The sequence below is a fragment of the Brachionichthys hirsutus genome, chromosome 19 (assembly GCF_040956055.1).
Source record: "Brachionichthys hirsutus isolate HB-005 chromosome 19, CSIRO-AGI_Bhir_v1, whole genome shotgun sequence".
Taxonomy (NCBI): Eukaryota; Metazoa; Chordata; class Actinopteri; order Lophiiformes; family Brachionichthyidae; genus Brachionichthys; species Brachionichthys hirsutus.
The window spans coordinates 7,227,929-7,255,731 of NC_090915.1; the positions used below are offsets into that span (position 1 = coordinate 7,227,929).

Below are 27,803 nucleotides of genomic sequence, written 5' to 3' on the forward strand. Positions count from 1 at the left end.
TTTTTTTCCTGCTGCCGGGACCTGATTTAGAAGATGCCTGGCGCAGGTTCGAGCTGCCCGGCTTGCGGGTCCTCGAATGTTATAGACGATGACGTGTACTCTCAGGCCCAGCTGGTGTGCGTGGACTGCGGTTCCGTGATCTCGGGGGGCGTGCTGGCCCCCGACCCGGTCGGGGGTTCAGGTACGAACAGCGACGTTCTGTCTGTCACGTCTAAACGTCGTAATTCAGCGTTTCCTTGACTCTGTGCTTCTTCTAGTTGTCAGTTACAGCAGAAGCACGGCCGAGGCCAAAAAGCCATGCCCAAACCTGATCAAAGGTGAGGGCTTCCTTTCCAGGCAGACCTCGTGACGTCACGGCAGCCTGTAAATTGAAGGCTGTTGTGTCTTTTCCAGGCGTGCAGCGTGTGACTGCTCTGTGCCAGATCCTCAGGGTGAGCCGAGACATCCAAGAGCTCTCGAAGACGTACTTCAAACAGGCCTATCGGCACGAAAGCTTCCTCAAAGTGAGCCTCCAGAAGAAAGAGGTTCTGGGAGGCTGCTGCGTGCTTGTAAGCAGCAGGCTGCGCAACTGGCCCGTCACCATGGGAACCATCAGCTCCCTGCTGGACGCCGGCCCGCTGGTGGTAGGAGTGGTTTACCAGGAGATGCTCAAGGTTCTCAACATCGAGGCTCCGGTCGTCGGCGTCAGTGACGTCATGGAGGCCCACTGTCAGGAGTAAGAGAAGAAGAACGGACGGCGCTCTAAATGTTTCTATTTGTGGGGGACATGAAGAGAGTCCTTTATGTGACGGGTCTGATCGGAGGTTTCTGTCTGTTAAAAGGCAGTTCTTCCTCGCTCGCGCGAGAACTGTTAGATCTCTAAGATAAATAGAGAATAGCTTGGACCTAGACATTTTATAAAGTGAGTGGCTAGTACTTAAAGTATGACGATGTGTTATTACTATTATTAGGGTTCGTTGACCTTTCAACCTTTGGAATATTGTTTTTATTCGTGTGGCTCTGTGCAGCAACAACGTTGGTTCTGGTCGCTCTTTGCGTGAAGTCCTTTTGAGTCCTTTTCACCTGAATTCTGGTCTCGGCTGTCTGCATCAAGCGAGTCCCCGCTGGACTCCGGCTGCTTCTCCTCGTTCTTGAGTCGCGCATCGTGGAACTGCTTTTACATCCCTTACTATGAGACCAGGTGTTTTTGGTTTAACCTGTAACTTCATGGTCATCAGACTATCTTTGATGTGACCCCGGCGTGTTTTAATTTATGGCTGTTTAGCTTTTATTTACAAATGATCAAGTGGAAAATTCTGATTTGTGTTTGACTATTTTTCTCAAACAAATGAAAAATGACCAGCTCGAGTTTGAGCTGTATATTTTGAAAGCTGGAACCCCCCCCCCCCGACAGAGATCTGAATCAGTGGCTCCTCTTTCATTAAACGACGCTGTTTCTTTCTTTTAGGTACAAGATTACCTCGCAGCACGTCCCTGAAGAGCTGGCCGAGGATTACAAGGACTTGATCAAGCGTGCCGTGGCCCTGGTGGAGCTGGCGGCAGACGCCTGGATCGTGACCGGTCGGAGGCCGGCCCCCCTCATGATGGCCGCCACCTATTTGGCCTGGCAATCCCTGAGGCCAAACAAGCGACGTCTGAAAGTGTCTCTGGATAAATTCTGCCAGATTGCCCAAGTGCGTCGGCAGAAGCCTGCTTCGACGAGAATTACAGAGATAAAGGCGGTGCTGTGTAAACTGGGGAAGGAGATTCCCTGGGTCAGGGACACGGTGACCCCAGACAACGCCATTCAACAGGTGGAGGTTATTCTCCAGAACAGGTTCGCCCTGCTAAGAAGGGCTCTGCGAACCCATGAAGATGCTTTGCTGGCCGAGTGTCGGGACTCTCGCGCCGAGGAGACGGTTCCCTCCCACCCCCCCGATGTCGTAGAGCAGAGGGAACCAATTACAGAAGCAGCCCAGGCACCAGGAGCTGGAAGTGACAATCCACACGCGGCACCTGAGACGGAGAGTGAAGAGAAGCGAGAACCGAACTGGGGAAAGAGAGTTCTGTTTGCTCCCCCCTGTGTGACGAACCCTAAGCGGAGGAGGAGGAGAGCGCCGCGGGATGAGCTCAAGGATGTGACTGGCGACGAGGAAATCTCCGACAGCGAAATAGACTCGTACATACGGACTCCTCGAGAAGCTCGGGACTTTTCTCTGACTCAGAAGATATTGTCCTCGTCTCAGAGCGACAAGTCTTAACCAGCTGTTGGTAGATTCCTGGTTGAATTAGCATAATCGGGGTTCTGAGCTCTATAACGCAGTTTCTCCTTTAGGCCTGCTCTAATCCAGGACGCCGGTTTTTTTCATTTCCACCAGTGATGCGCCAAAAGCTGTATGCAGTAATTCAGTTTAAGGATCTCTGTTACAAGTTGTGGAAGCTGAGAATTAAACCACACGATTCCACCCTTCGTCTGTAACGGCCGTGTTTTCTACCGCGACAAGTGCTCGAACGAGGCCGAGTCATTTCATGATTCCTAAATGGACCCGGAATGCCAGCGTGATTCTATGTGTTAAATAAAAGAGAAAAAGAATCTTTCATTGTCTCAATAAATGAGCGGGTCCCACCGGGGGGGGGGGTGCACCATTAATGGATGGTGATTAAATGTCAGCCTTCGTAGGTGTAGAACACATCGATCAATGAATCCAGGACCTTGTTGCACTGCCCTGTCTTCTGGAACAGGAATTTAATTGAACCGAGGCAGCGCTAAGCAAGGCTGTCTCACCGCAGGAATAATAATATGCAGCAGTCATTGTGATTGTTTGCAAGCGTCAAGGACGCTGAAACGACCGAGGACGTCCATTGATTGTCCCACTCGGTTCTAAACCGTTCTGGCTGAGAAGCAGAACAAATTCTTCCTTCCTGCTGCTGAATTGGTGAAAGAGTGGATGTAAGTCCGGTTCTCCTGCAGTGGCGTCGGTCTGAAGCAGGAAGGTCGCTGCATATGTTTATTTGTCATTTCATCACAAAAGCACATCATCCACAGAGAACTGTTGGTAATAATACGACAAACCAATCACAGAGACTCACAATATAAAACAAATGACACAAAAGCAAAGCCACAAATGACTACATTAAATATTTCATACGCACAAGCACAAGAGGTTTTATTTGCACGTCTTATAAACTTTGAACGTTTATCTTCTCGCCTGACCGGTTGTCCTGGCAGGCGTTGGACGGTGTGTCCGTCCTACCCTGGATTATAGAGGAATTATACACGACTGCTGGGCCAGATTACCCCGAATGAATTTGCCATGTCTTGATTTCATGGTCTCCGAGGATGAATCTTTGCTCTGTCATCGATCCGTTATACGAAGTATCTCGGAACGCCATAGCCGGGCTTGCTTGGAATGGTCTGGTGATATTTCTGCAGCAACCTATTGATCTGTTACTGAGGTGGTCCACCACGTGGGATTATTCTGGTCTGTTTAACCCCTGCGTGAACCCTTTGGCGTTTTCCTCGTTTTATAGTCATGCTATGTAATGGATAGGTCATCACTCGTTTCAGGAATTCAGATTCTGATTGCGTAAAAAGACCCCAACCTGCTTTTACGCGTTATTTCTAATTCGTCTTACCACTCCGACAGAACGATTTCCACGCCGGAAGGTCCGACAGGCCATTTATTCTATTCTACAGGACCGCGCTGGCAGCGCAGCGCTTTGCGCGCACTCTGACGCGATGGCGACACGCGAGCATCTTCCGCAACTCCGCGCGGAACCGGTCGTGGAGCCACGCGTAAAGGAAGGGGTTCCAGCAAGCGGAGCTCATGGCGCACAGGTGACACAGCAGTTGGATGAGCAAAAAGTAGCGCTTGTTAATCAGGCGGATGTCCACGTCTCGCAGCACGTTGAAGACGTGAATGGGCAGCCAGCAGAGCGCAAAGGCCGACACCAAGAGCGCAACCAGTCGGAAGATCTTCCGTTTGCGCGCTCGGTGCGCGCCTTCCTGGTCTTGCGACCTGTTGCCGGGAGCGACGCATTTCCTCAGCTTGACAGTAATGCAGAGATAAGACACGAAGACGGCAGACAACGGCAGGACGTAGGTGACCAGCAGGGCGCTGTACGCGTAAGCGCGTCTCTCCGTCTCCTGCCTCAGCCAGAATTCCTCACAGATGGTGAAGCCTTCGTCTTTGAACTCCACGTGGTAGGTGTGAGCCACGGCCGGAGCCACGAGTGCGCAGGACAGCAGCCAGATCCCGGCCAGGACGGAGGCGCATGTGGGCACGGAGGTCCGCCTCTTCAGCGGGTGAACTGTCGCGTAATATCTGGACAGAGCGCACAATATGGAGAGAAATGTGTGTCTTTTTATGCAATCAAACAAAAAAAAGATTTGTAACCAAAAATAATGATGTTGATAGATAATAAGAGCATTGTTTGCAAATGTTTTTTTAAATTGCAAATCCATTACTTTTGATTGCATAAAAAGACACAAATTTCTCTCCATAGAACAAAGGAACTCCTGTTTGATTTGATTAATCATGATCCAATACTTATTTATCGTTTGGCTTATGAGATGATGTCAGTAAGAAACGATAGAATCTTAACTTAGTTGGCCTTTTTGGAAGTGCAATTGTATAATAATAGTAATATTTAAAAAAGTGACCCTTTAATTCACTTTATATCAAGACACTTCATTTGAACTTTAAATGTAAGCATGCGGTGACCACCTGACTATTCGTATCAGAGAAATATAAAGAATCATTTTATATATATTATATATGTATATGTCCTTAGTAAATCTGACATTGATTATTCTTTATCCCTAAGGACGTATTTCATCATGTGAAATGGTCATAAATGACATAATTTCCTAAATCCTTGTTTTTAGTTTCTAGCTAAAATCTAAATCTCTTTGCCAAAATTCACAGCTAATTTAAGGGAAGCGCCTTCAACCTTCAGAAATCAATACAAACTTCCACCGGAGATACGAGTGGCGTGGCCCCTCTCCACCCACCTGTCCACAGCGATGGCAGTCAGCGTGAAGACGGAGACGTAGACGGTGACTGGCTGGATGAGGAACACCAGATAGCACATGGACCGGCCAAAAATCCAACCCCGCGGATTGAAGGCGTAGGCGAGGGTGAAGGGCACGCAGGTCACGCACATGAACATGTCAGAGAAGGCCAGGTTCCCGATGAAGAAGTTGGTGACGTTGTGCATCTTGCGGGTTCGGCAGATGACATACAGGAGCAGGTAATTCCCAAAGACCCCCACCACCATTACTAGCACATAACAGGGGAGGACGAGGGGCTTGAAGGTCTGCAGCAGGGCCACATCTGCAAACTGGAAGCTGTGGTTGGTGTTGTTCTGCACCGCGACCTCATAAACAGCCTGTGGTCTGTCCGAGGTGCTGCGATTAGCCTCCATGACAGCAGAGCTGACTGTTCAAAACACACACGGACAAAGGCTTGCATCGAAATAGCTCAGTTCAAAATGAAAATCTGAATTTTTTTTTTTTTTAGAAAGAATGGCATGGCATTTACAAAATGGAATGTCCTCAGTGATGTTTTTCCTGAAATGGTCCCTCTCGATATCGATGCAAAGGGCACGTTATTAAACTCACAGAGACATTTAAAAAAGAACAGGTGAGTTCATCACGCTTTCCTCTGAAACGTTCATTAAGAGAATGTCAAATCACTTTGTGGCGTCTGCAAAGAACGCAGTCGTCCTGCAGAGTTAAGGCATATTTCCCTTTCTGGCTCTAATTGTCACATTTATATATCGAAATGCAAAGGAAGGTGACATTTCTGGTCTTAATACTAAATCCCCATTCAAAATATGATGGTGGACTTGAAGACCGCTTGTTGATGCAGCATCTGGAATTCATATTTTGAGCAACAATAAAGACTCTTCTCAAAGTAAAATCAACATCAGACAACTTTCATTTTGCTGTGAAGCATCTCCATAAAGATATTTTGGATGGTGGGAGAGAGTGAATTTTACAGTCACAGTTTATACAAGAGGGATTTTGATCAATGATTCAATCTAAATATATTTGTGATAAAGATTTTATATTGTGAATATTATAAACACACAGCTGCTAAACAGCAATGTAATGATTTATGCGTCTGAAACGTCTTAGGGAATACCGTCATGCTGACTGTGTCCAATGGTTGAAAAGTTAAACCATTCAACTGCAAAGACAAAAATGTACTTTTATTTTAAAAGTGGAACTTAAAATAATGCTTGAATTTGTTTAAAAGCTTGTTAGAAACATTGTATTTTTCCTGTCAAGAAGATCCTACACTTATTCCTAATTAAGTCTGGGAGCAGTTTGAGGCAAATTTGTGACAGAAGTCTACAAGGTGTTAACTTCTTGGTGTGCTATTTGCATTTTCTAGATGCATTCAAGGTCAAGGGCAAATGTATTTATAAAGCACGGGAAGGTCAACCAAAGTGCCGTATAAAATAGAAAGTACTATACTATACTGTATTAAAACTCACAGTACATAAATCATTGCTATCTAAAAAGACAAAACAAAATATAACGTACAATAAGCACAAACTCAAAACTGTTGATATGAAAGTAATTTGTAGCTCAACTTGGTAAATACAGCAGCGAGAAGAGACGAGTTGCTGTGTGCGTGTGTGTGTGTGTGTGTGTGTGTGTGTTTGCGTGTGTGTGTGTGTGTGTGTGTTTGTGTGTGTGCGAGAGGCTGTGAGGACTTATTCATTGATCTTTGAATTTTGATTTAAAAAATGTGCTTTTTTTAGATGTACGGTACTGTATGTCAAAATAAATCAGTTATTTAATATAATTTCTAATGATGTAAACACATTCAAACAGGAACATCTGAAGAACTATATAGCATGAAAATGTGTTATTCAAACTAACATGGCATTCTATTCTATTCGATTCTATTCTATTCTATTCTATTCCATCATAGATTAAGGGAACGTACCTGTGGCTGTGTCTCTCCGGGTGAAGAGGAGTATGAAGATCACACGAGTCCCTCCGCAGAGGACGAGCTCCTGCCGCTTCGGGAGGGGGAGGAGGCACAGAGGGGAGAAAACACCAATGAGATGGAAGAGACCCCGACGAGATTCACGACTTTGTCAGACTTGATGATGATGATGCTCCATTGTTATGTGATAAATTGGGGTTGATAGATGGTGACAGCGGCTTCATTTCTTATTGAGCTGCTCACAGATATGTCCAGGACTCTTTGCTGATAAGTTCCCACTTCTGATTTAGCACCATATTTAGGAGATGCCATTGAAGCGTCGTGCCTTCACCGTCGTTTATGGATGGAGCTGATAAAGGCGACGCTTTTCATTTGGCCTCGTAAACAGCTCTTGCATCCAAAGAATTCAAGCAGCATCGTCTGAGCGACAGCTTCCTTTCTTTGGAGACATAAAAGCTGTCTGAAAAGATAATGTCAGAGTTGTGACGCATCGTCGTTTGATTCTTCTTGCTGCTTCTAAAGACTGTTCAGAATCAGATATTTGCCACTACTTGAAATACATTTATGCCTACCTTGCTTCCCAAAAACAAATTCTGATTGCAAATTTGAGCGCATGTGGAGCTTGTTGGTTAATAAAGCGGATTCATTTAAGGCGTCCGTGGATAAAATGCTTCATGGTTGAGTCATGGTTTCCTTTCATCAGGCGTGAGCTTTATAAAGTAATATCGCAAAAACACAGGGACAAACTGAACATTTAAAGTTAAATGTAGAAATGTTGGGGGCGTAAATATTCAAGGAGATGGAACACCTGCTGCCACTGGATTAAAAAAAATGTTATTGCAAATGTTCATCTCAAAATCTCAGTGAAATGATAAATTCTAGTTGTGCAAATTCAGAGTACAAAAGCGTCCTCACCTAAACAGTCCCACAATAGTTTGTGTACCTGACATGACTCGCCAACTATCAACCTCAACCTTTCAGGTGGAATATAGTAATATGTGTACTTCATGAGTTTTACTTTGCTGATCTCAAAAAAGGCTGACCCTGCTGCTCATCCTCTCGACAAATCTTGTGAACTACTTTAGCGCCCCCTCGTGCTCGCTTTGGGTACAACATTGCACGTCTTTTCCCAGAGTCATCGCTCTGAGCTGGTGCCTTAAGCACAAATGAGCTCTGGGACATCCTCCTTAACTTGATGAGAGCACAGTTTACAGCCTCCAAATCAGGCCAGCGGCCTGTTAATGTAATTGGGTGAAATGATGAAGGGCTGAATCGACAAACGAGAAGCTGCTTCCAATTAAACAAATGGACTTGGCTGAGCGGACGACGATGCCAATGCGCTGCAACAAGCCTGAAGCCGACAACGCCCATTTATCATGGTCTTAAAAGATGTGAGTAGCATGTCTCGCTCTTTGCAGCTAATGCTATTAATCAATCCTTAATGTGGGACCAATAACACGGAAACACAGACACGTTAAAAGGTCACTGGTCTTTGGTTTAATTGGTACATAAAACAGTAAAACAAGGCACCATGGTCAATCGGTGAAATGTGAAGGCTCTGAAAGTCGAAATGGTCAGATGTAGTATGCGATCAGTATAAAAAGCTGCTGAGCTGAATGAAAACGACTCTGGCGTTTCTTTCACTCGCCTCCACACAGCGCCAGCAGGATTTTGCGGTAATCACCAGATGAGTCTCCCTGCACACACACAAAAAAAAAAGATCAGTGAGACTTCAAAGGATCGTCCGCGTTCCTGAAGTACGACAGGGAATTCCGTCTCTGTTGCTGCTACACAGTAAAAGCACTGCCAGAATAATTCCCAGGCCTGCTCTTCGGTCTCTCACCTTGATGAAGGAGTAGAGCGTCTTTCCATACATCTTCAGGAACTGCGCCTTAATGTCCAGCATGTCAACCTCCGCCCTGGCAACCATTATTCTGATGAGGACACTATCCGTAGTGCCCATCCCCTGACAACAGAGAGACACGGTGATCACAATGCCTTAGGTTTACTCTTCTTAATCCCTTACGTCAAATATTTACCTTCATTGATTTGTACAATCGTTCTGCAAAGAACGCCGGCTTGTTCCGAACGCATTTCACTGGAGGAAAAGAGCAGATGTCAGAACGCCAGGTGAGATCCAGGGGTGGAAGATCGGTGACTTAAGAGTTGCTTCTATTGAGACACACAAAGGGGACAGAACAGACCGATGGCCAGGAAGGCGTCCTCCAGAGAGCCGGACATCTCCCTCTTAATGCTCTCCTCGATGTCTCGTCCAGAGATTTTCTGATACTCCTCGAACACTGAACAAAGAAATGAATGTTGTAGTTCTGGGTCACGCTGTTTTTCATGATCAATACATGCTGCTACATGAATGAAATTCAGTGTCGGCTTTCTGTGCGTTTTTGATCTGGAGCTACAAATGTATGCCCGTGACTCGTGCAAAAACGGCTGCTAGCAGCTAAAAAGCTAATTACTGCTATGGAAAGGATCACTGTCTGATTATCAGGAAGACTGAATGCACGTTTGTGCCACCCTCGATGTGGACATCGTGATTAAGGGTGTGTGTGTGTGTGTGTGTGAGAGGGAGAGAGAGAGAGAGAACGGTGAGGACACCTCGAAGAAGATGCTTTTGGTTCCTCACACAAAGCACTGTGAGGAATTTAACCTCATCGGTGCCCCATCGAGCCTCACCGGCCTCGTAGATGTCCTAAAATTAAAGACATAAAAATATATATACGGTATATAAAAGTCACCAAGCAGCTCGTTCTCCTCCTAACTGGATCTACACCGTCCACATGGTGATCTGGATCAGCACCAGAAGGTTCTAGATTGTTCTTGGTATCTTTATACACCAACCATGAAAGGTCAAAGTGAATCAGAGTTGATGTGTATTCTTAACTGATTTTTGCATCCATAAATGAGTTTTAATGTTAAAATTTAATATTTTTTCCTGACCTCATTCTGGATCAGATCCAGAAGACATTTTTCGGACCCCTTTATAACTGTGATTTATGGTGAATGAATTGAATGCATATTTTACTTCCCCAAAAGGCTCCATAATAAGTAAACGGGAAAACCCAGATTTTTATTTTCATCCGGACGGGTCTACAGATCGCTCTCAACATTTAATGGGATCTACTGGTAATTTCTATCATTTTTCCAGTAGTTTTTCAATGATCCTGCTACCGAACAGAAAAGCGTTGTCCTTGGCGGAGGTAAAAACCGTTCATCTATTCTAAAAGAAGCCGATCTCTTGCCTTGGCGTCTTTGACGGCCTGAGCTTCATCCACTTTGTCGCTTTCATCCCGCCCAGCCTGCAGAGAAAGAGATGCAGCAGCCCCACAGAAAAAAGGATGCCGGCTTGAACAATGGAAACATTTTTATTATGTAGAAGTAACCATTTCTTCCTCTTCCCTAAAAAGTAGCTGACAAAAGTTCTTTACCCGACGCCCCGCTTGACGTTTCACAAACATAAAAGAGAATTTCACAATCCTTCAAATCTGACAAAATAAAGACACCGTCTTTATGAACTGTAGACGCTTTCTAGCAATTTAAACAGAAGTGAATATCTTGAATTGACTTGAATGAATGTTAAAATACTTAGTTTGCTCGGATCTAGGATCCGTTTGCTCACCGAAAGTAAAGAGACCAAAACCCTCTGAAACATCCCAGACGTGTCGCCGCACACGTCGTCCTCCACGGATTTGTCATACTCTGCCACAAAAAGACACAAATAAGAAATTAAAATACATCATGTGTAATCTAATGCCTTTTGGGCCACTGTGGGGCAAAAACAATTAAATGCCAGCGTGTACATAAACAAGCAACACATACTAAATCGTTATTTATCTCGTTATAAATAGATAAATGGATATTTATACAGAGATAAATGGCCCTACAATCAATAATGCACTAAGTGAATAAAAAGCTAATTAGTTGATGATTTTAATATCAAAGATTTACGGCTAAATCACACCCCAGAAAACAGGAACAAAAACGAGTTCTACTGTTTAAGTATAATAATGAGCTTTAGGAAACGATTCACAACTGATCTTTGTTTTATTTCTACTCATTGAGCCGCCTAAATTCACCAACAATGGCAGGATTCCACCAAAGCCTGTAACATCACACTGGAGGAAAACAATCTCTTTCACGTTTAACAATACTTCGCTACGTCGCTACCACGATGCAGTAAACGGTTACAAAGGCCGAAGCGGCGGCTTCGTGCTGTCCGCTGGTTCTCCATTAATGGCATTATCGCCAATACACAGCACTGGATATCACATACATATCTATGATCAGACACAATGGAGCGGATGACAGAAACGCCATCGCCGAGAGGACACGCTTACTTTTCTTGTAGAAAGCATTTATGGTGTTGATTTCAGCATTTGACCTTGAAGCGAGAATATCAATGAGACAAGCCTCCTCCGTTCCAGCCCCCTGCGATTGATCGATGGTGTCAATAAAAGACAACGAAGACACAAGATAAGCGTAAAGGACACATTTGGCCATATTTCTTCTTTTAAGTTACTGCCAACAAATGTTAAAAATAAACAATGCTAATGTCTGACTTTCTGCCCTCTGGCCCAGGCTGCTAATGTGTTGTCAGCAAATAATGCTAAGACTAAGACACGTATTGATTGTGTATTTAATGCACTTATTTATAGTAACACAGGGGAGTATGAGGGGGGAATGGTGACTTTGTAAAGCCGATCACAAACATCCAGTGAAGAAGAAGCAGCGCAGAACCTGCATGGCGTTCCTCAGCTCGTAGCAGTCGTACACCGGCGGCAGCATCAGCAGGCCCAGAACGACGCTGCGGAAGTTCCCACTCAGCTCCGAGGACAGATCGTCAGCGAGGTTCTGCAGGGGGGGGGAAGGGAGCAGATTCATCCTCACTGGCGTCTCCACTAGAAGGCGTGGTGTCTGCTCACACGACAGCAAACACAGATGCTGTTCTTCATAGCTGGGCTGCGCGACCACATGTGGGCGTGGCCCGCCGTTTGGGACGTGACTCATTGTTTCTGCCTGTGAGGACTTTCTTTCTTTCTTTATTGACATGTGACTGAGCACGGCGCAGCGAGCGGGCACTTATCTCGTTAGGTAAACACGAGTTACATCCCAAACTTCTCTTTCCGTCATTGCATCGGTCCACGTAGGCAGTAAGTAGGAAAGCGGCGTGTTTATTATAGGGGAGAGCGTTCCCCTTTCCCACAGATGACAAGGCCCTCTCCGTCCTCACGAGTACAAACATCGCCTCGAACGCCACCGGCATCGTGTTAGCACAGTAAAACAAGCGAACGATAACAGATGACGAGGGATCGCACAGAAGGCGTGTCGAACGCCGCCATTCACCTCACGGCCCAAACTCACCTTCCCCACAGCTAGTTTGAAGGCTTCTTTGATACTCTGCCTCTGGGCGACGGTACGGCGGGGTATCATCTCGATGATAGCTGCCTCATTGGTGCCTGCCAGAAATAATATGACAGAGGATCTCACAATCTGAAACAGTGGCCCGGTACCGGTCCGTGAGCCATTTGTTACCGGGCCGCACAGAAAGAATAACTGATGTATACAATTTCCATTGTATTGATTATTAGCGTCTAAAAGGTGTTTTATTTTGAAAAACAACCGGATTTTCGCCAACGTAACATTCGCCTGTAAATGTTCATGCTTTACGTGTTACTTTACTAAAAACAGACGTGAACTAGCGAAGATTAAATGAAAAAACAAACGTCTTTGGAGAGCTTCTTTGCTAATGAGAAAGTCCAACTGAGGAGGAAGAAGAAGAGAAAACTTATTTTAACAGATATATCAGACTTAAAACTTTAGCTACAGCTTCGTTAACGAGCAATGAAGGATTCGAAACGGCTTCGGCACACAGAGACCAAGAACCCGGGATTAAAAGACAAGAACCCTGGAATAAAAGACAATAATGTGGAATAAAAGACAAGAACCCTGGATTAAAAGACAATAACGTGGAATAAAAGACAAGAACCCTGGAATAAAAGACAATAATGTGGAATAAAAGACAATAATGTGGATTAAAAGACAATAACGTGGAATTTATGAAACAAAAAACGTGAACATGAAGGACAGAAGCAATTATTGAAGCCACAACTAATGGTGAGTAGATATTGGTGTAATACTTGTTTAATAGTTATTGCAAGTGCATAATATAAAGTTTATTGATAAGATCATATTCCTCTTTTTTTTTTTTTTTTTAATTTACCCCCGTCCCCCCGGACCGCGAAAAAATTGCCATGAAACCGGTCCGTGGCAAGAAAAAGGGTTGGAGACCGCTGGTCTAAAATCACTCAGATTCCTTTTGTCACATTTTAAGCAGCACGAGGTTTCAGCCGTACTGCAGCACACGGCTGCTTTGTTGGCATCAGCACAGAGTCCTTATTTAAAGGGCTGAGACGCGAGTCAGGAGAGCATGAGCGTGCTGTAACAAACACCAACAACGGAACAGCAGCACACTCCTTTTGCTGGATGTGCTCATAATGAACTAAACGCGACTCCTGGGAAGACATAATGCGATTAGTTTTCTACTTCAGGCGTGATCGGCAAGGTCGAGTTTATTTTCCCACAAATGTGAAACTCCGCTTAGCAACCCTGAATTTATTTTTTCAAAACTTTCCTGGAGGGGAAAGCAGAGGATGGAAAGATATCCGATAGAGGACAAGGAATAATGACATAATCCAACGTATCTCTGGTGACGGTGGTTTCTGGATCGCTCACCGGCTCCCTTCATGGCGTCTCTCAGTTTCTGAACGTCTGCGTCTGCGTTGAAACCAGCCGCCTCGGTCACAGTTCCACGGTTTCCGATCTGGCCATGAATAAGAACTAATTCATAAGCACGTATTGATTTAAAATAATAATAAAATAAACATTTGCTTCTGGTTCGATTTTGACCTTCGTTGTACAGAAAAACGCATCTTGAGAATTGAATGCTGGAACACAATTTCCACAATTGGAAGATGAAAAATCTTTGGTTCTTTGGTGGAATGGAGACCATTCATGAATTAAAATTTTTTAATACAGACATTTAAATCACAGCAGATGCTTATCTTATCTTATCTTCACTGATTGAAGAAGCAATGCGCGTGTGGGGAATGGGAAATTATAAAAATATAATAATAAAAAAAAAGCTAAACATTTTGCATCGTTTGTTGCTGCAGATAAAATGTTGCTTCGTGTTTTTCCTGTGAACAGGTACAGGATAGAGGGACTTACCGCTGCCATAGTAGGAAGTGGAAGTGCGCTTTTCCAAAAGTGGAGGAACAGATAGCTACAAAGAAAACAAATAAATAATAATGAGTTTGTTCACTTAGAAAGAATGAACTAAGGGGGGGCGTCAGGTTTAAGGGCAGTAAAACATCTGGTTTTGAGTGTGACCCTCATTACCTTCCGGTCAATAATGCATGCAGCTCATCTCAGAGGTTTAGTCCACATTCAGGTAGTGTTGTTCAGACACACCTGTGATTACTACACCGGGAGCAAAGGAAGCGGCGCTTTCAGGAGGGATCAATTTACCCGCTAATCCTCGCATAGCTGTCGAAAGCCATTTATCAATAACTTATTAAGAAGACCCATTTTGCAGATCTCGTAGTTAATAAATGAACCAATAAAGACAACGTGGAAAATAACAGAAAGATATTAATCAGAAAATGTGTTACGTTTTTATGCTTACCCAAATATGGATTAAGCATAACACCACAAAACACTTTCAGACATACAAATGTAGTATAACTGTGCTACGATGAGACCATTATAGCACCATAGTGTGGGAATAAGTTATTGATAACTTCCTCCTGGGAACAAACAAAAATGAGAGCTTGTTGTTTGTAGTGTGTATAATGAGAAACTTGTTTGTATTGTACATTTCACGGCTTAAAGGTCAGACTTATATTTAGAATATTGGAGCCATTTGCAGGCATTTACATTCCCATTCCTGGACTTGCATTATTTAGTGTCTGATCCGACTGATCCGGGAAAACGAGCCCACAACATCAGCAGGCCGATTAGAATGGAGCAATCTTTGGAAACAGTCCAGAATGGAAACGTTACATGAGTTTTTTTCAACTTGAATGTAATCCTTAAATCCATTAAAAATATATATATATATTCACTATAATATTCACAATAGCTTTCGGCTAAATGAAAATAGAAATGTGTATAAATGACCGGCGACTGTTAACTGAAATGTACAACTGGACACACCCAGGAGATCGGATCAGCGGTCCCAGTCCGAGTGTAGCTCTGCATGAAACACCTAGCGACAAATAAACAACGCGCAAACAGCGCAAACAGCGCAAACAAACATGCCCGACCGGACTCCTACCCGTCCTGGAGACTCTTTAGTCCGTGCGGAGCGAGAGAAGAGCGGAAAGCGGCGCAGAACCTCGAAAGAAACACTTTCTGCTCCTCGAACGTCCCACAGAAAGGCAAATAACATGAAAGGGCTCCTCCTTTTATGTGACGTCATAGTCAGCGCGCGATCTTGTGTTGCGTTCACGTAATATCGGTAGAACGTGATGACAGGGAAAAATAAACATCGGGAATATTCTATGAAATAAGTCCCGTTCAAAATAATTCGAATGAATTCATTCGCAACTAACACAAATAGTAATATTTTACTATTACATTAAAGCCTGACTAAATTACAGGGTTTATTAACGGTATCAAGGAGGTTAGGTTTTCGTTATCTGTCTTTCTGTTTCACTTTTAGCATCATAACTCAGAAGGTTAATGGATTATCTAGGCATTGGAACGTTTTATATTTAATAATCATATTATAATATTCAAAATGTAAAAATAAACATTTACATAATGACGTCACTTCCATTGATCTCGTTTCCACGGAGTTGGCTCCTTGTGTCTCTCGCGAGATGTGGCGATCAAAGCTTGCTGTGGCTGCAGAGATTAGGCTGTTTGAAGCCTCTCTCTCTAATGTTTCGGAAGACGTGAATTTCGTGTCTTTTATCATTTGCAGCGACACCAGACGGCCCCGGGTGTTATAGTTTCAATATCGACCCTGCGCTTTTTTGTGTGTTTTCATGTGGCTGCATCGCGTTCATGCATTAGCTTACTAAAAGAAAAAAAAAAAATCTGTTTCATCGTAAATGGAGGCAATTAAATGGCTCCTTCACATCACTGAGCGGAGGATGGACAGATTTTTACGCTAAACGTCGGACACGTCGCACTCGGAGACATTATCTTCAGAGGATAAACCGGATAACCTACAACGAAATGTCATAGGAGCTAGCACTGAGCTAGCTTGCTAATGGCTGGACGGGATGGAGCAGGAGCTAACGTTAGCCGGGTGGATGGATCGATAGCTAAAGGAAGACTTTCTGCGGTGTGATTCACTTTAACCAACCGACGAGCCCGATCGACGCGCAAATGGGGGAAAAAAACCCGGATCGTCGGCGACAAAAGGCAAAAGGCTCGATCTGAGGTTTAACATAATCACGCCTCATGCGGGCGGTTCGGTTCTGCTTACTCCCCAATATCAGCGCCGTAATTCAGCTTGCGATTTAAACGTATCGACGACATGAGGAAGTTCTTCGATTCCCGTCGGGAGTTGGTGAGCTCCGGGCCCGGTTCTGGAGGAGCTGGCGGCTCGGGCTCCAGCCACGCAGGAGGGAATCTCCTGGGTCGAGCCTTCAGCGTCGGGCGGCACCAAGTCACCGTGGAGGAGATCATCGCTGAAGGTGAGTCGCTCCGGGTCGATCGCACCGGATCGATGCCTCCTCCGTCGTGCCAGCTGTTTACCTGGCGAGTCACGTGACAGGTCTGATGGAGCTTTGCGTGTTTGTGCGTGTTTCTTGGCCTTCTGTTTGACAGCTGGAGGAAAGCTGCACGTTCAGTTTACCGTGCATGTGATAGAAATGGGGGGGGGGGGGGGGGGGGGGGGGTCCACCTGATCAGAACTGATCAGATGTCACTGAGGTCTGCGTGGTTAACATTTGCACCTCCTACTTCCTGTCAGATGTTTGGTGACGCAATCGAACGTCTCTTTGATGAACGACTGACTCATTTGATGTCCTTTTTTATTCGCGCAGGTGGTTTTGCCGTTGTGTTCCTCGTGCGGTCCAATCAGGGGGTGCGCTGCGCCCTGAAGAGGATGTACGTCAACAATGAGCACGACCTGCAGGTGTGCAAATGCGAGATCCAGATAATGGTGAGCAGCTTCCCTTCCTTGTTGTCGCTCTGCATCCACCGGACCCCCGAAGGGAACTACAAAGCGACTGACTGTACCTTCGCATGGATAGATAAAAGTGTTCTGGTGTGTCTAGTAACTGTGAGAACATGGGAAGAACTCGGTACTGGGCTCAGAGCAGGATTTAACTTACTATTATTATTACATCTTAAATCAACACGGATAATAAAAGACCCAAAAATCTGATTCAAAGCTCAGTGGGTGTTTTATTGTTTTTTATCTCTTTATCACACACACACACACACACACACACACACACCTACACACGCACGCACACGCACACACACACACACACCTACACACACGCACACGCACACACACACACACCCACACACGCGTGCGCTGCAGAACCAGACATTTTTCATTACCTTTGAGGTTCTGTATGTCACAGCTCCTTCGCAGCGCCCTCTGCAGGCACCAGTCTCACACTGCATCGGAACCACACTACGGTAGATTGAATAAATAAATAACCGGCATTGAAAACCATTGATTGACACGAAACAAAGAAGTATATATATTTTTTTTACCGGTTGCATAATTTCTTGCACACTCGTTGCACATAATTTTTATTTTTATTTTCCTGTGGCATCTTTCGTGACACGTTGAAGCATTCATTTCCCGGCTCACACAGTCTTGTTAATGGCTTCGATGTGTTTTTGTGCGGTTGCAGAAAGACCTTGTTGGTCACAAGAACATCGTTGGTTACCTGGACTCTAGTATTACAGCTATGGGATCACGGGATGTATGGGAGGTTTTCATACTTATGGATTACTGCAAGGGTGAGTGCAAATGGACCGCGGCGGAAAAATCATCGGGCAGTGAGTTGAGATAAAGTCAGGCGAGAGTCAGTCGTGTCGGCGTTTAATCGGGTGTTATTTTTTGCAGGGGGCCAGGTGGTCAATCTAATGAATCAGAGGCTGCAGACTGGCTTCACCGAGGCGGAGGTTCTGCAGATCTTCTGTGACACCTGTGATGCTGTTTCTCGCCTGCACCAACGCAAGACGCCCATCATCCACAGAGACCTTAAGGTGAGGATTGAGCCCATTCTGTGTTAACACGGGGCAAAAGATTGGGTCTCACCTGCTAGCGCTTCGATGGTCTCATTATGCACAACGCCGCCCTCTGTGCTCTTAAATCCGCAGGTGGAGAACATCCTCCTGCACGACAAAGGTCACTACGTGCTGTGTGACTTTGGCAGCGCCACCAACAAGTTCCAGAGCCCGCAGACTGAAGGAGCGGCCGCTGTGGAGGAAGAGATCAAAAAGTTTGTGTCTCTTTTTAGCTGATTTGGTGAAATATGATTTGCGTGAAATAGATATTTTTGTTATGTGTTCAAAAAGATGGATTAGCTCGGTGCCTAATAGACTTGATCGTGTTTATTTATAAGCTCCTCGTACTGTACGGGGCTCCTTTCTTTCACTGCCGTTTGTCCCATTCTGTTTCTTCCCATGTTATTTCAGGTACACTACTTTATCATATCGCGCCCCCGAGATGGTGAACCTCTACAACAACAAGATAATCACCACAAAAGCAGACATCTGGGTTAGTTCATTAAGTAGTTGTTTTATTGATTGATTGATCTTCAATAGAGAAAAGTTTTTATATTTGTGCAGATCACAGGTTGAACATTTTGCGTCTGCGTTGTGACTAAATGCAGGATTTAACCTCGAACCCGCTGATATGTGGCGTAGAAACTATTCTTGTTGTGCATTATTGGCGTTCTTCATTAGTCTCCTCCTTTGTTTGTGGGTGATGCGATGGTGTGTGTGTGTGTGTGTGTGCGTGCGCGCGCTTGTCTCCTCCAGGCCCTGGGCTGTTTGCTGTACAAGTTGTGCTTCTTCACGCTGCCCTTCGGTGAAAGCCAGGTGGCCATCTGCGATGGCAGCTTCACCATTCCAGATAACTCCCGCTACTCTTACGATCTTCACTGCCTCATTCGTCAGTCCTCCTTAAACGTTACTCTTCTCAACATACGTGACGCGCTTATAGCCGGGTGTGCGATTACCCCGTCTTGATTTTTTTTCCCTTAGGGTACATGCTGGAGCCGGAGCCAGACAGAAGACCAGATATTTACCAGGTGTCCTACTTTGCTTTTAAACTTGCCCAGAGGACCTGCCCTGTCCAGAATGTGAAGGTCAGTGCACTGTTGTCGTCGGCGGTGCTGTCGTGTGGAAGTTCAGTATTTTCTGAAGGATTTTTTTTCTCCTTTTCTTTTCTCTGCCCTTCATCAAGAATTGTCCGATTCCTTCTAAACTTCCTGAGCCAGTGAAAGCGAGTGAGGCGGCCGCGGCGAAGAAGAGCCAGACTAAACCCAGGTGAGCGTCACATTCTTGCACCGTGTTACCGTTAAAGCTGCGGGAGCACAACATATCATTGAAGCAATCGGGACTGGCCAGTGATTTTGATACTCATTAAATAATCACTAATCGCTAACACTATTTGCAATCATTAACAAGAATGCCTTCTCACTCCCGTCGTTGCCAGACTGACGGATCCAGTTCCCACCACCGAAACCTCCATCACGCCTCGCCAGAGGCCCAAAGCCGCCCACACCCACGCCCAGGCTGCAGCCGGCATCCTCCCCATCCAGCCTGCTGCGCTCACCCCTCGCAAGCGGGCTAATCTCCCCGGAGGCGCGGCTCAGCCTGCGGGTGTGTACTCGCTCGGCTCTTTTTATTCACGCCGTGCATAATGGCGGGAGCAGCATTCAATTTGAATGCTGCAGTTCTTCATGCGAGCTGCAGCGAGCTAGCCTGATTGTTATTATCTCTTTTATTTATTTTTTGCACCAGCTACTAGAGGCTTGGTTTCCATTTATGTGGAGCTGATCATAAAATGACCTTTTGTGCGTTCACTAATAACTTCTCTGCTCTCTTTACAGGAGTCGGCTTAGGCCTCTCGCAGCCAGCTGCGGCTTTGAAGTCCCAGAAGGCGCTGTCACAAAATAATGTAAGTCAGACTGCAACCCCCCCGCAGAAGCAGACGGATCACATCCAGCCCGTCGCAGCAATATCTTTTTCATGTCAGCCGGTTCAGCCGGCAGCGGTTTCAGGAGCGGAGGCGACGACGACGACGACGACGGCTGCAGCGGTCGTGTCTCCGGTGATCAAGGCTGACGTCCAGCCTCAGACGCAGACCGCACCTCCCTCTGTGCTCGGCTCCTCCGCCCCCCAGCAGGCAGCGCAGGCTCCTTCGAGCCCGGCCCCGCCTCAGCGCCCGGCCCGACGCAAGCAGGCCGGCCAGGTTCAGCAGCCTTCGCTCAGCCAAACAGCCCCGGGCCAGGCGCCCGTGTGTCCGCCGCAGAAAGCTCAACCATCGGCCGCTCCGGCTGAACCCGCCTCCAGCGAGATCAGCCGGAAAGCACCTGAGCTGGTAAGTGACAGGATCCGGCTTCAAACGGTGTAATGCGAGCGTCGCCACTGTGGCGCTGTCGTAGCGAATAACTGCTGCTTCCTTTCCAACCGAAGACAAACGTAAGCGGCACGCGCTGCTGTTCTCTTCGTCGTTTTGGTTTTCCTCTTCAATGGCGTTGAGAAAATGAAATATTTCCTCATCAATCGTTTCTTAATGTCCCGCCTCGGCCCCTTCTGATCAGAGCCCTCCTGCTTCTCCGAAGTCGTCTGGCGAGCAGAGGCAACAGCGCGGGCAGGGCGACGCGGCGGCGGGCGTTGCTGCCGTCCCGCTGGACGATTCCTCGCAGCCACGAGGAGCCGGTGGAGACGCCGCCTCCGGCCAGTGAGCGACCTGCTTCCTCTTTGCTCCGTTCATCGCCACTCGCCTTACTTCATCAGAAACTTGTGTCATACATTCAAAAGCATCGCTTAAAAACCCTGAACGGAAGCTTGACGCATTGAAAAGCGTCGTTCTGCTTTCCCGTTGGGTTTACTTAATCTTGTTTTGTGCGTTTTGCACCTGCAGATCCTTCGCCCCTCAGCCGGTCGCGGCCCAGCCCGTTCAGCTCGCCGTCGCAGAGGCGGGACAGGACCAAAGCAAAGCTGGAGCCGGCAGCCCCCCCACGCAGCCAGCGTGGAACCCGTTTGACGATGACGACTTTTCAAATCTCACTGCAGCAGAATTCAAACCTGAGGACAAAATGCCTGCCGGTACAGTTTGTGTGGAGCCGCAGCAAAACTTCCACATAAATCGATACATATCCATAACTAGATCTAATTTTAATGTTGTTTAGATTTTTTCTGCAAATATTAGTTCATGACTTTTCCGTGGAAGAGATGAAATGACTCTGAAGTCTCCATAACGTACATCCGAAACCATACAAAGCTGGTCCTCGTTTAACGGCGACTCGGATTTACGACGAAATGTAAAAGTCTGTGTTTAGCGACGGGATCTTTGTGGTTAAGTGGGGGACCGGCTGTCCTCTCCTCTTAGATCACCCAGGGAGCGGAGGCCACGTTTTACCCTGATTGACCTGTTGGTCAGTCTTTAGAGGGTGAGGTGTGCTCAGACGACTCGTGTTAAAGCTCTTGATGATCAGGACGTTTTTTCACCTTCAGACTTGCCTTCCGAAATGGAGCCGTCGTCCTCTGAGGAGTTGATTCCCGGCCTGCAGGCCTCAACTCTGGATAACGCATCCCAAGAAATCGGTATCTCGCAATTTGCTGTTTAGAATAATTGGGCCGAATAAGCAACAAAAAAAAAAAAGAGTCTCCTTCCTTGCAACAAAAACCTACTTGTGTTTCCTAGTTGAAAGACCATCAGGACTTCTCGATGTGGATTCTGGAGCGTCGCTGCTGGTTGTTCCGGATCCTTTCGGTACCCTTGAACTGTCCGACGCTCCCGGTAATAATCTCTATGGTCCTCGGTTACGGCTGCTGCCGTTGATGTTGCCGTTGCTCACGTGTGCGTTCTGTATCCCTGCAGAGAAGCTGATCGAAGGCCTCAAATCTCCAGACACATCTTCGCTCATGCTTCCTGACCTCTTGTCGTTGTCTGATCCGTTCGGCGGCTCCCTGGAAGAGTCCGCTAAAGGTGTGTCCTTTAAAGCGCGCGTTGGTGAGAGTCTTAGACGCTCCAGCATTGTAACGCTTTGATTTCGTGCTGCTTAATGTTACCGAGGGCACGGCGGCCGGCGCAGGGTCAAACACAAGATGCCGTAACTGGTGCCAGACTGAAGGAAACAGATCGTGGTTGTTTCTTTCACTGAACTTCATTTTGGGCTCCTTTCACCCCGTCCCAGACCCTCTCGCCGCCGATGACTCCCTGCTGAGCTGCTCCCTGATCTCCGCCCCTCAGGCGGCGAGCAGCGCCGCCACCTCTATCTCCTCCGCTCCCACCTCCGCTACCTCTGCTTTGGACGATTTCAGTCTGTTGTCCGGAGACTCTACTCAGTTTAAACTAGGTAATCTGGAAGAATATGGACTTCTGGTACATATAAGTATTCTGTACGTAGGTATGTTCTACTTTAAACAAAGAAATCTACGTCTGGAAATCTTTGGATCGCTTTTTCTTTTTGATTGTAAGACATAGTGTGTGTTTGTTAAATACATTGAGGCTGAAACGAATCGATTGAATACCTTGAGTGACCTGATTACTCCTTTCACGCTGCTACTCTCTCCTCTCCTCCCCCCTGTGCTCCCTCCATCTTTACCGCCTCGGCTTCATCCCACACTCAAACTGAACAACCCACTATTTCTATTTCTTCTTTTCTTCGCTGCAGAGTCGTCTCTCCTGATCTCAGACTTTGAGCCCCAGCCATCGAGCACGGAGGACGAGTTCGACCCTATCCCCGTCACCGGCCGGAAGAACTCCCAAGGTGAGTTTTAACATTCCCCTCAGGTGGGTCCTGTTTGTCTTTAATGATCAATAGGCGTGGATTGGCTGGAACGCCGCGTTCCCTTCGGCTGCATGCTTCTCTGCTAAACGCTTCGTGAAACGGACAAACGTGCTGACGAGCTGCACGACACCGTCCGACTCGAGAATGCATTCAAGCCAGTAAAAGTGAACGGGTCAATTCTTTACTCTCTTTCTCTCTCCTCTCTGTTTTTCCAACCTCTCTCTCCCCTCTTTGACTGCTGTGTTTGCTTTTTTTCTGCCCTCCCCCCTCCTCCTCCGTCCCCCCCTCCTTGTCTCTCTGGCCAGTTTCAGGAGGCCATTCCCGTAGTAACAGTGGCGGCTCTGAATCCAGCCTGCCCAGCTTGGCACGCTCCCTGCTGCTGGTGGACCAGCTCATCGACTTATAGGCGCTCCCCACACCCCCTGCAGTAGAAGCTGTAACGCTGGATTATAGGCTGGCATAGCATAACGGCAATCGACTCTGTTATCGCAGCTTCCTGCACCGCTTCATTCTAGCCTCCGCCTTCATTCCTGCCCTTTCCACCTCGTCTGCCTCCTTTTCACCCCTCATCGCTCGTCTTCTCTTCGTTCGTTGTGTAGTCTCCATGTGATCATCCGTCGGTTAGAGCGTGTCCAGCGCACTAATCGTACGCTAATATCTTTCTTTCAATCTGGATATAATATTGCTATCCCGTTTGTTTGAACAATATTGCATTACGTCGAATAGAAAATCATTGTTGTAATGTAAAATAGGCATAGTTATACGTGGTCGTAGTTGTTAAGTGAATTTGTCGTCATTTGCCTTTTGAAATTCTCCTCCCCAGAGTTATTTGCACATTAGAAAGTAAAACCATAGAAGTTCAACGGGCGTTTATTTAAATGAGCTCATCTTTTTTGTCTACAAAGGGGGGGGGTCTTAGTCTTGTCGCCTGATTTGCACAGTAGCATCAATGCTACCTCTGGTCCAGGCTGCCGGTGGAATATCTTTAATGTTTAAAGCTGCTATAGATCCAACCGTAAAAATGGCATCAAACAATCTGGAAACTAAACAGCCATAGCCACACATCGTGCAAATTCTGTGCTGAAGAGGAGGGCTGAGGGGTATGCGACGAAGAGAAGTGAACACATTAGTCAAACCCGAAGTCAGAGTACGACTTTAAACATTTGGAAATGGCCACCACCAAGGAGGAGAAGAAAAAAGTAGGGGGTGTTAGGCAATGGCCACCTCCAAGTTGTGCAGTTAAAATGATAAATATATATATATATATATAGCTGTCAGACATGCTTTGTAGTATAGAAAGTATTTGTAGTACACCTCCAGCAGTATAAAAGTTACACAAAACAGTGACGTGCCATAAATTAAACAACAGCTGACTGTAGGATCGCCGACCGACTAAACTTCAAACGTTGTTATAATTTAAATGGCCAATCGGGCCATTTGACTGTGTTTTAGAGCAGTCTGCCATATCAGTAGAAAATGCATGAAACCATGAACTAATCAAGAATTCAATGAGCACAGTCGTTAAATTACAGCGAGAGACCATTCATGATTAGTCGGGATGTTTTTGCTACATCGTTTGCATTTTAAAGGTCATTTTCACTCGCTCTCTCTTTTTATTTGCGCATCAACCAACATTCACGTCGCCGTGTTCAACCCCTCCTACATACCTGCCATTGGTTAACTCTTCTTTTGTTGTAAATATTTATCCAACGGGTTCTTATCCTCCCGTGTATATAAGAAGTCATTGTCATGAAGCTTTACTCGTGAAACCTCATATATGTATCTCTATACTGTATATATAGATATAGGAATTAAAGATGACATTGTTTTCCTGTTAATACATGTTAATATGAATAGAGTGTTAGAGAATGAATGTAAGAAATAAATATTAGTCTATAATAAAAATAAATAATCTATGATTCTGAACATCATAATCAATTAATAATATTGGAGAACAATCGATAAATATTTCATTCCTCTCTGTTGAGCTGTGTGTCGAGGGATTATATTTTTATTCCGAACCTTTGACAGTTGTTCCGGAAGCGTCTTGAATCTCAGTCCGGTTTCATTTCACGGCTGGAGCGGGAACTTCCTCTGGCGTTGAGCTCTGTACAGCTTTTGTTTTGCTTTGCCGGTTTTAGTGAGTTCATATCAAAAAGCATGGCAGTGTCGTTGGGCGTTCCGTTCATGTGCGTTGGTGTTATGACAAGTGCGTGTGCGTGTGTGTGTGTCTGTGTGTGTGTGTGTGTGGAGTCAGAATTGTTGGATGTGCTTTCCAGTAACTCGTGTTGTTGTTGTTTGCTGCATCTATGGCGACTCTCACGTCGTTGATAAAATCTCTTCTGAAAGCACAGCGCCCCCCCCCCCCCTAATAAAAAGGATGTGGATGTGAGTTGGCGTCCCATTCCCCATCCATCAGAAATCGTGATGATCAGTCGGCATCAATTCAGCCATCCAGGGTTTGAAAGGAGCTCCAGCAATGGAGTCTATTTATCTATAGGGTCAAACAAGGTAATTTAGCTTCCCTTGCATCATCAGAGCCGGGGGGGGGGGGTTCTTATTTCATTTTGTCTCGTCAGGAAATAATAGTCAGTGTTCTTTGGTGAGATCTAGTTCTGTAAGATTCAGAGATGAACGTGTGAATCGGGACTCATGAGTGTGACGATGAAGACGCATGTTAGATGGGCTTCACGCTAAGCCATCAGTAGATCCACACGCAGGTGGAGACCTCCACAAAAATGTTTTTCCTAATTTATTAATTCACCCACCAACATTCAGACTATTTTGGGTTCCTTTCTGAATTAGGTAATTTAAAACCAAAATTCCAACTTCTTCTCCTACATGCAGTCGGTGCAGGTGCTGCATGGCACCCTCTTCTTTATGATCGTCTCACCGGGCAGCTCTTGTGCAGTCACTGTTTGAACCTATGCAACCTCCCTGTAGCCGCCGGTGTGCTGTTGTAATCGGCGAAGCGAAGCAGGCAGTGCGCTCGGCCCTCGATGTGAAGGAAGACCCGGATTTCTGTTGTTTCGCCAAAAACGAAAGCTGTCAGTTCTGATATTATTGAGTGTTTTTGAGATGCCTCTTCGCATCATGTGCTCCTTCTATTTTTGTGAGATTAAAGAAATTATAAAGGGATGGAAAATAAAATACAAATGTGAATGTCAACTTGTTGATTATGTTGTTTTTGTTTTAAAAAAAATGTGTCAACAAAGCATTATGGCCTGAAGGTCAGATTTTTGACTATTTCACATTTTAAATAATTGCTACGGTACTTTTTTTTGAGTAACTTTAAAGGATTTTGCAAATTCTGAGTAGTTTTGTTAAAATCAGTTTGAGATGAGTTAGAAATAATTGCTGTGTAATTTAAAGACGTGAACTGATCACACCTTTTCTACTTTGTATGTAGCTTTTTTTTCTTCCTAATTTGTCTTTTATGATTCAGATATTATAATGGCGTAATACTAAATTGATGTTAAAAACCGAAGATTAGCGCATATATTTAGTAGTAATGTCTTTTTGCCTAATATTCCATGCACATCTTCAACTGTTCAATGCTTTTATTTTGCTAAAAAAGTTTAATTCTTCTCAGGTAAGAGCAACGATCAAACTTCATAGCACATTTAAATGTAATTTTGGTTTTATATTTTGTGACTGTGGTTCATCATTTTTTTACTTGCTCGAAGCCCCTTCTATAGTAGTGAAATCTACTATAGGTTGGGCTGCAGTTCACATCTGTAATAATAAGCGTCATGTGATGAGTCAACCAATTAAAGAACATAAATTACTTTATACTTTCACACAGAATAAAAACATAAACACGTATTAATACATTCAACAATTATGAGCAAGCACATTTCAAATTTATTATTAAACTACTTCGGTTTTATGTCGGGTTTTTTCCAGGTAGACATTAGACTACAGCCCCCCCCCTACAATATAAAAGTAACTTGGAAAAAGAAATTGGAAAGAAAAAGACACCACTGCTGTCTGAAGCTGAGCTGCACCTGCAAGTAAATAAACGTTCCTTTACTTGCTCCTCATCCTCATCTTTGCTCCTGACCTTCCTCCCTTCTTCTCCACACTCAGACCTGCAGGGGGAGCTGCAGACTCGAATGGCAGCCGGCGTGCAGCCCACCGCGGAGAAGCGAAGGATCCAGCAGAGGACTGCTGCGTCGGTCTCTGCCGAACACATCCTGCCATCCGATGAGACGAGGATGCCGGCTGCTCCGACCAGCCTGCACTTTGAACCCCGGAGCAGCCCGGCCGCCGATGTCTTCCAGCTGGCCCCTTTTAACGCACCAGGAAAACAAAGCAGGGTGGCATTCAGCAGCAGCAGCTCCACCTCCTCCTCTGCATCCCACAAACCTGCTGAGGCTTCTGATATTTTCCTTCAGGCACCGTTTGGAAAGAGGCAGGAAACCACCAAGGCTATTTCTGGTAACGCTCGCGTGTCACAGTCACAGCAGATCCATCACGTCAAACTGTGTCAGCTGGTCCCGGTATCGTCTCCCACTGCTCCTCGGGCTCCTCGCGTCCACGTGGAGACGCCTCTGCTCCAACAGCCGGTGGCGGTGCACAGAGTCGTCTCCAGGATCGGTCAACAGGCTGCTGTGGGTTCAGTCGCTGTGGGGCCCCTGCATGCCTGGACCATCGGGGGCCGAGCTCTGGAAGAGCCGTTTGGCGCCGCACCTTTCCAGCCCAGGTGCTCCCAAGGGAAACCGTCCTGAAACACAAAGTCCGAGCTTTTTCTCCAACAATAAAAGGAGCATTTCATCTGTAGCGTTAGCCATATTTCTGTCAGCATTATTAAAGACAGTAACTTATCCTTTTTTTT

The 27,803-nt window shown here is 45.8% G+C and overlaps 4 protein-coding genes across 5 annotated transcripts; 2 read left to right on the plus strand and 2 right to left on the minus strand.

Moving 5' to 3' along the window:
* Positions 1-33: 33 nt before the first annotated feature.
* Positions 34-2,240, plus strand: brf2 (BRF2 RNA polymerase III transcription initiation factor subunit). Its single transcript, XM_068753304.1, has 4 exons — positions 34-181; positions 258-317; positions 394-715; positions 1,448-2,240. The coding sequence occupies exons 1-4, from the start codon at positions 34-36 to the stop codon at positions 2,238-2,240; spliced, it is 1,323 nt and encodes a 440-aa protein (XP_068609405.1).
* A 1,430-nt stretch (positions 2,241-3,670) lies between these two features.
* Positions 3,671-5,406, minus strand: LOC137908789 (prolactin-releasing peptide receptor-like). Its single transcript, XM_068753211.1, has 2 exons — positions 4,994-5,406; positions 3,671-4,304 (listed from the first exon to the last, which is right to left on the minus strand). The coding sequence occupies exons 1-2, from the start codon at positions 5,404-5,406 to the stop codon at positions 3,671-3,673; spliced, it is 1,047 nt and encodes a 348-aa protein (XP_068609312.1).
* A 3,124-nt stretch (positions 5,407-8,530) lies between these two features.
* Positions 8,531-16,489, minus strand: anxa4 (annexin A4). Of its 2 annotated transcripts, none has more exons than XM_068752519.1 (13): positions 16,456-16,489; positions 14,187-14,241; positions 13,692-13,779; positions 12,321-12,415; positions 11,697-11,810; positions 11,297-11,387; positions 10,579-10,658; positions 10,202-10,258; positions 9,558-9,651; positions 9,149-9,244; positions 8,984-9,042; positions 8,788-8,910; positions 8,531-8,641 (listed from the first exon to the last, which is right to left on the minus strand). In XM_068752519.1, exons 2-13 carry the CDS (start codon positions 14,193-14,195, stop codon positions 8,585-8,587), a joined length of 963 nt encoding a protein of 320 aa, XP_068608620.1. In that variant the 5' UTR covers positions 14,196-14,241; positions 16,456-16,489; the 3' UTR covers positions 8,531-8,584. The 2 variants fall into 2 exon arrangements, with proteins under 2 accessions (XP_068608620.1, XP_068608619.1); XM_068752518.1 differs by lacking the exon at positions 16,456-16,489 and adding an exon at positions 15,295-15,429.
* Positions 16,490-16,506: 17 nt separating this feature from the next.
* aak1b (AP2 associated kinase 1b) lies at positions 16,507-27,696 on the plus strand. The gene is made up of 20 exons (XM_068752514.1): positions 16,507-16,666; positions 17,018-17,136; positions 17,846-17,954; positions 18,061-18,203; positions 18,318-18,439; positions 18,636-18,717; positions 18,981-19,113; positions 19,206-19,309; positions 19,408-19,490; positions 19,660-19,826; positions 20,057-20,124; positions 20,203-20,547; positions 20,771-20,910; positions 21,094-21,278; positions 21,687-21,776; positions 21,877-21,972; positions 22,054-22,161; positions 22,370-22,531; positions 22,850-22,945; positions 27,056-27,696. The coding sequence occupies exons 1-20, from the start codon at positions 16,507-16,509 to the stop codon at positions 27,694-27,696; spliced, it is 3,153 nt and encodes a 1,050-aa protein (XP_068608615.1).
* Positions 27,697-27,803: the final 107 nt, after the last annotated feature.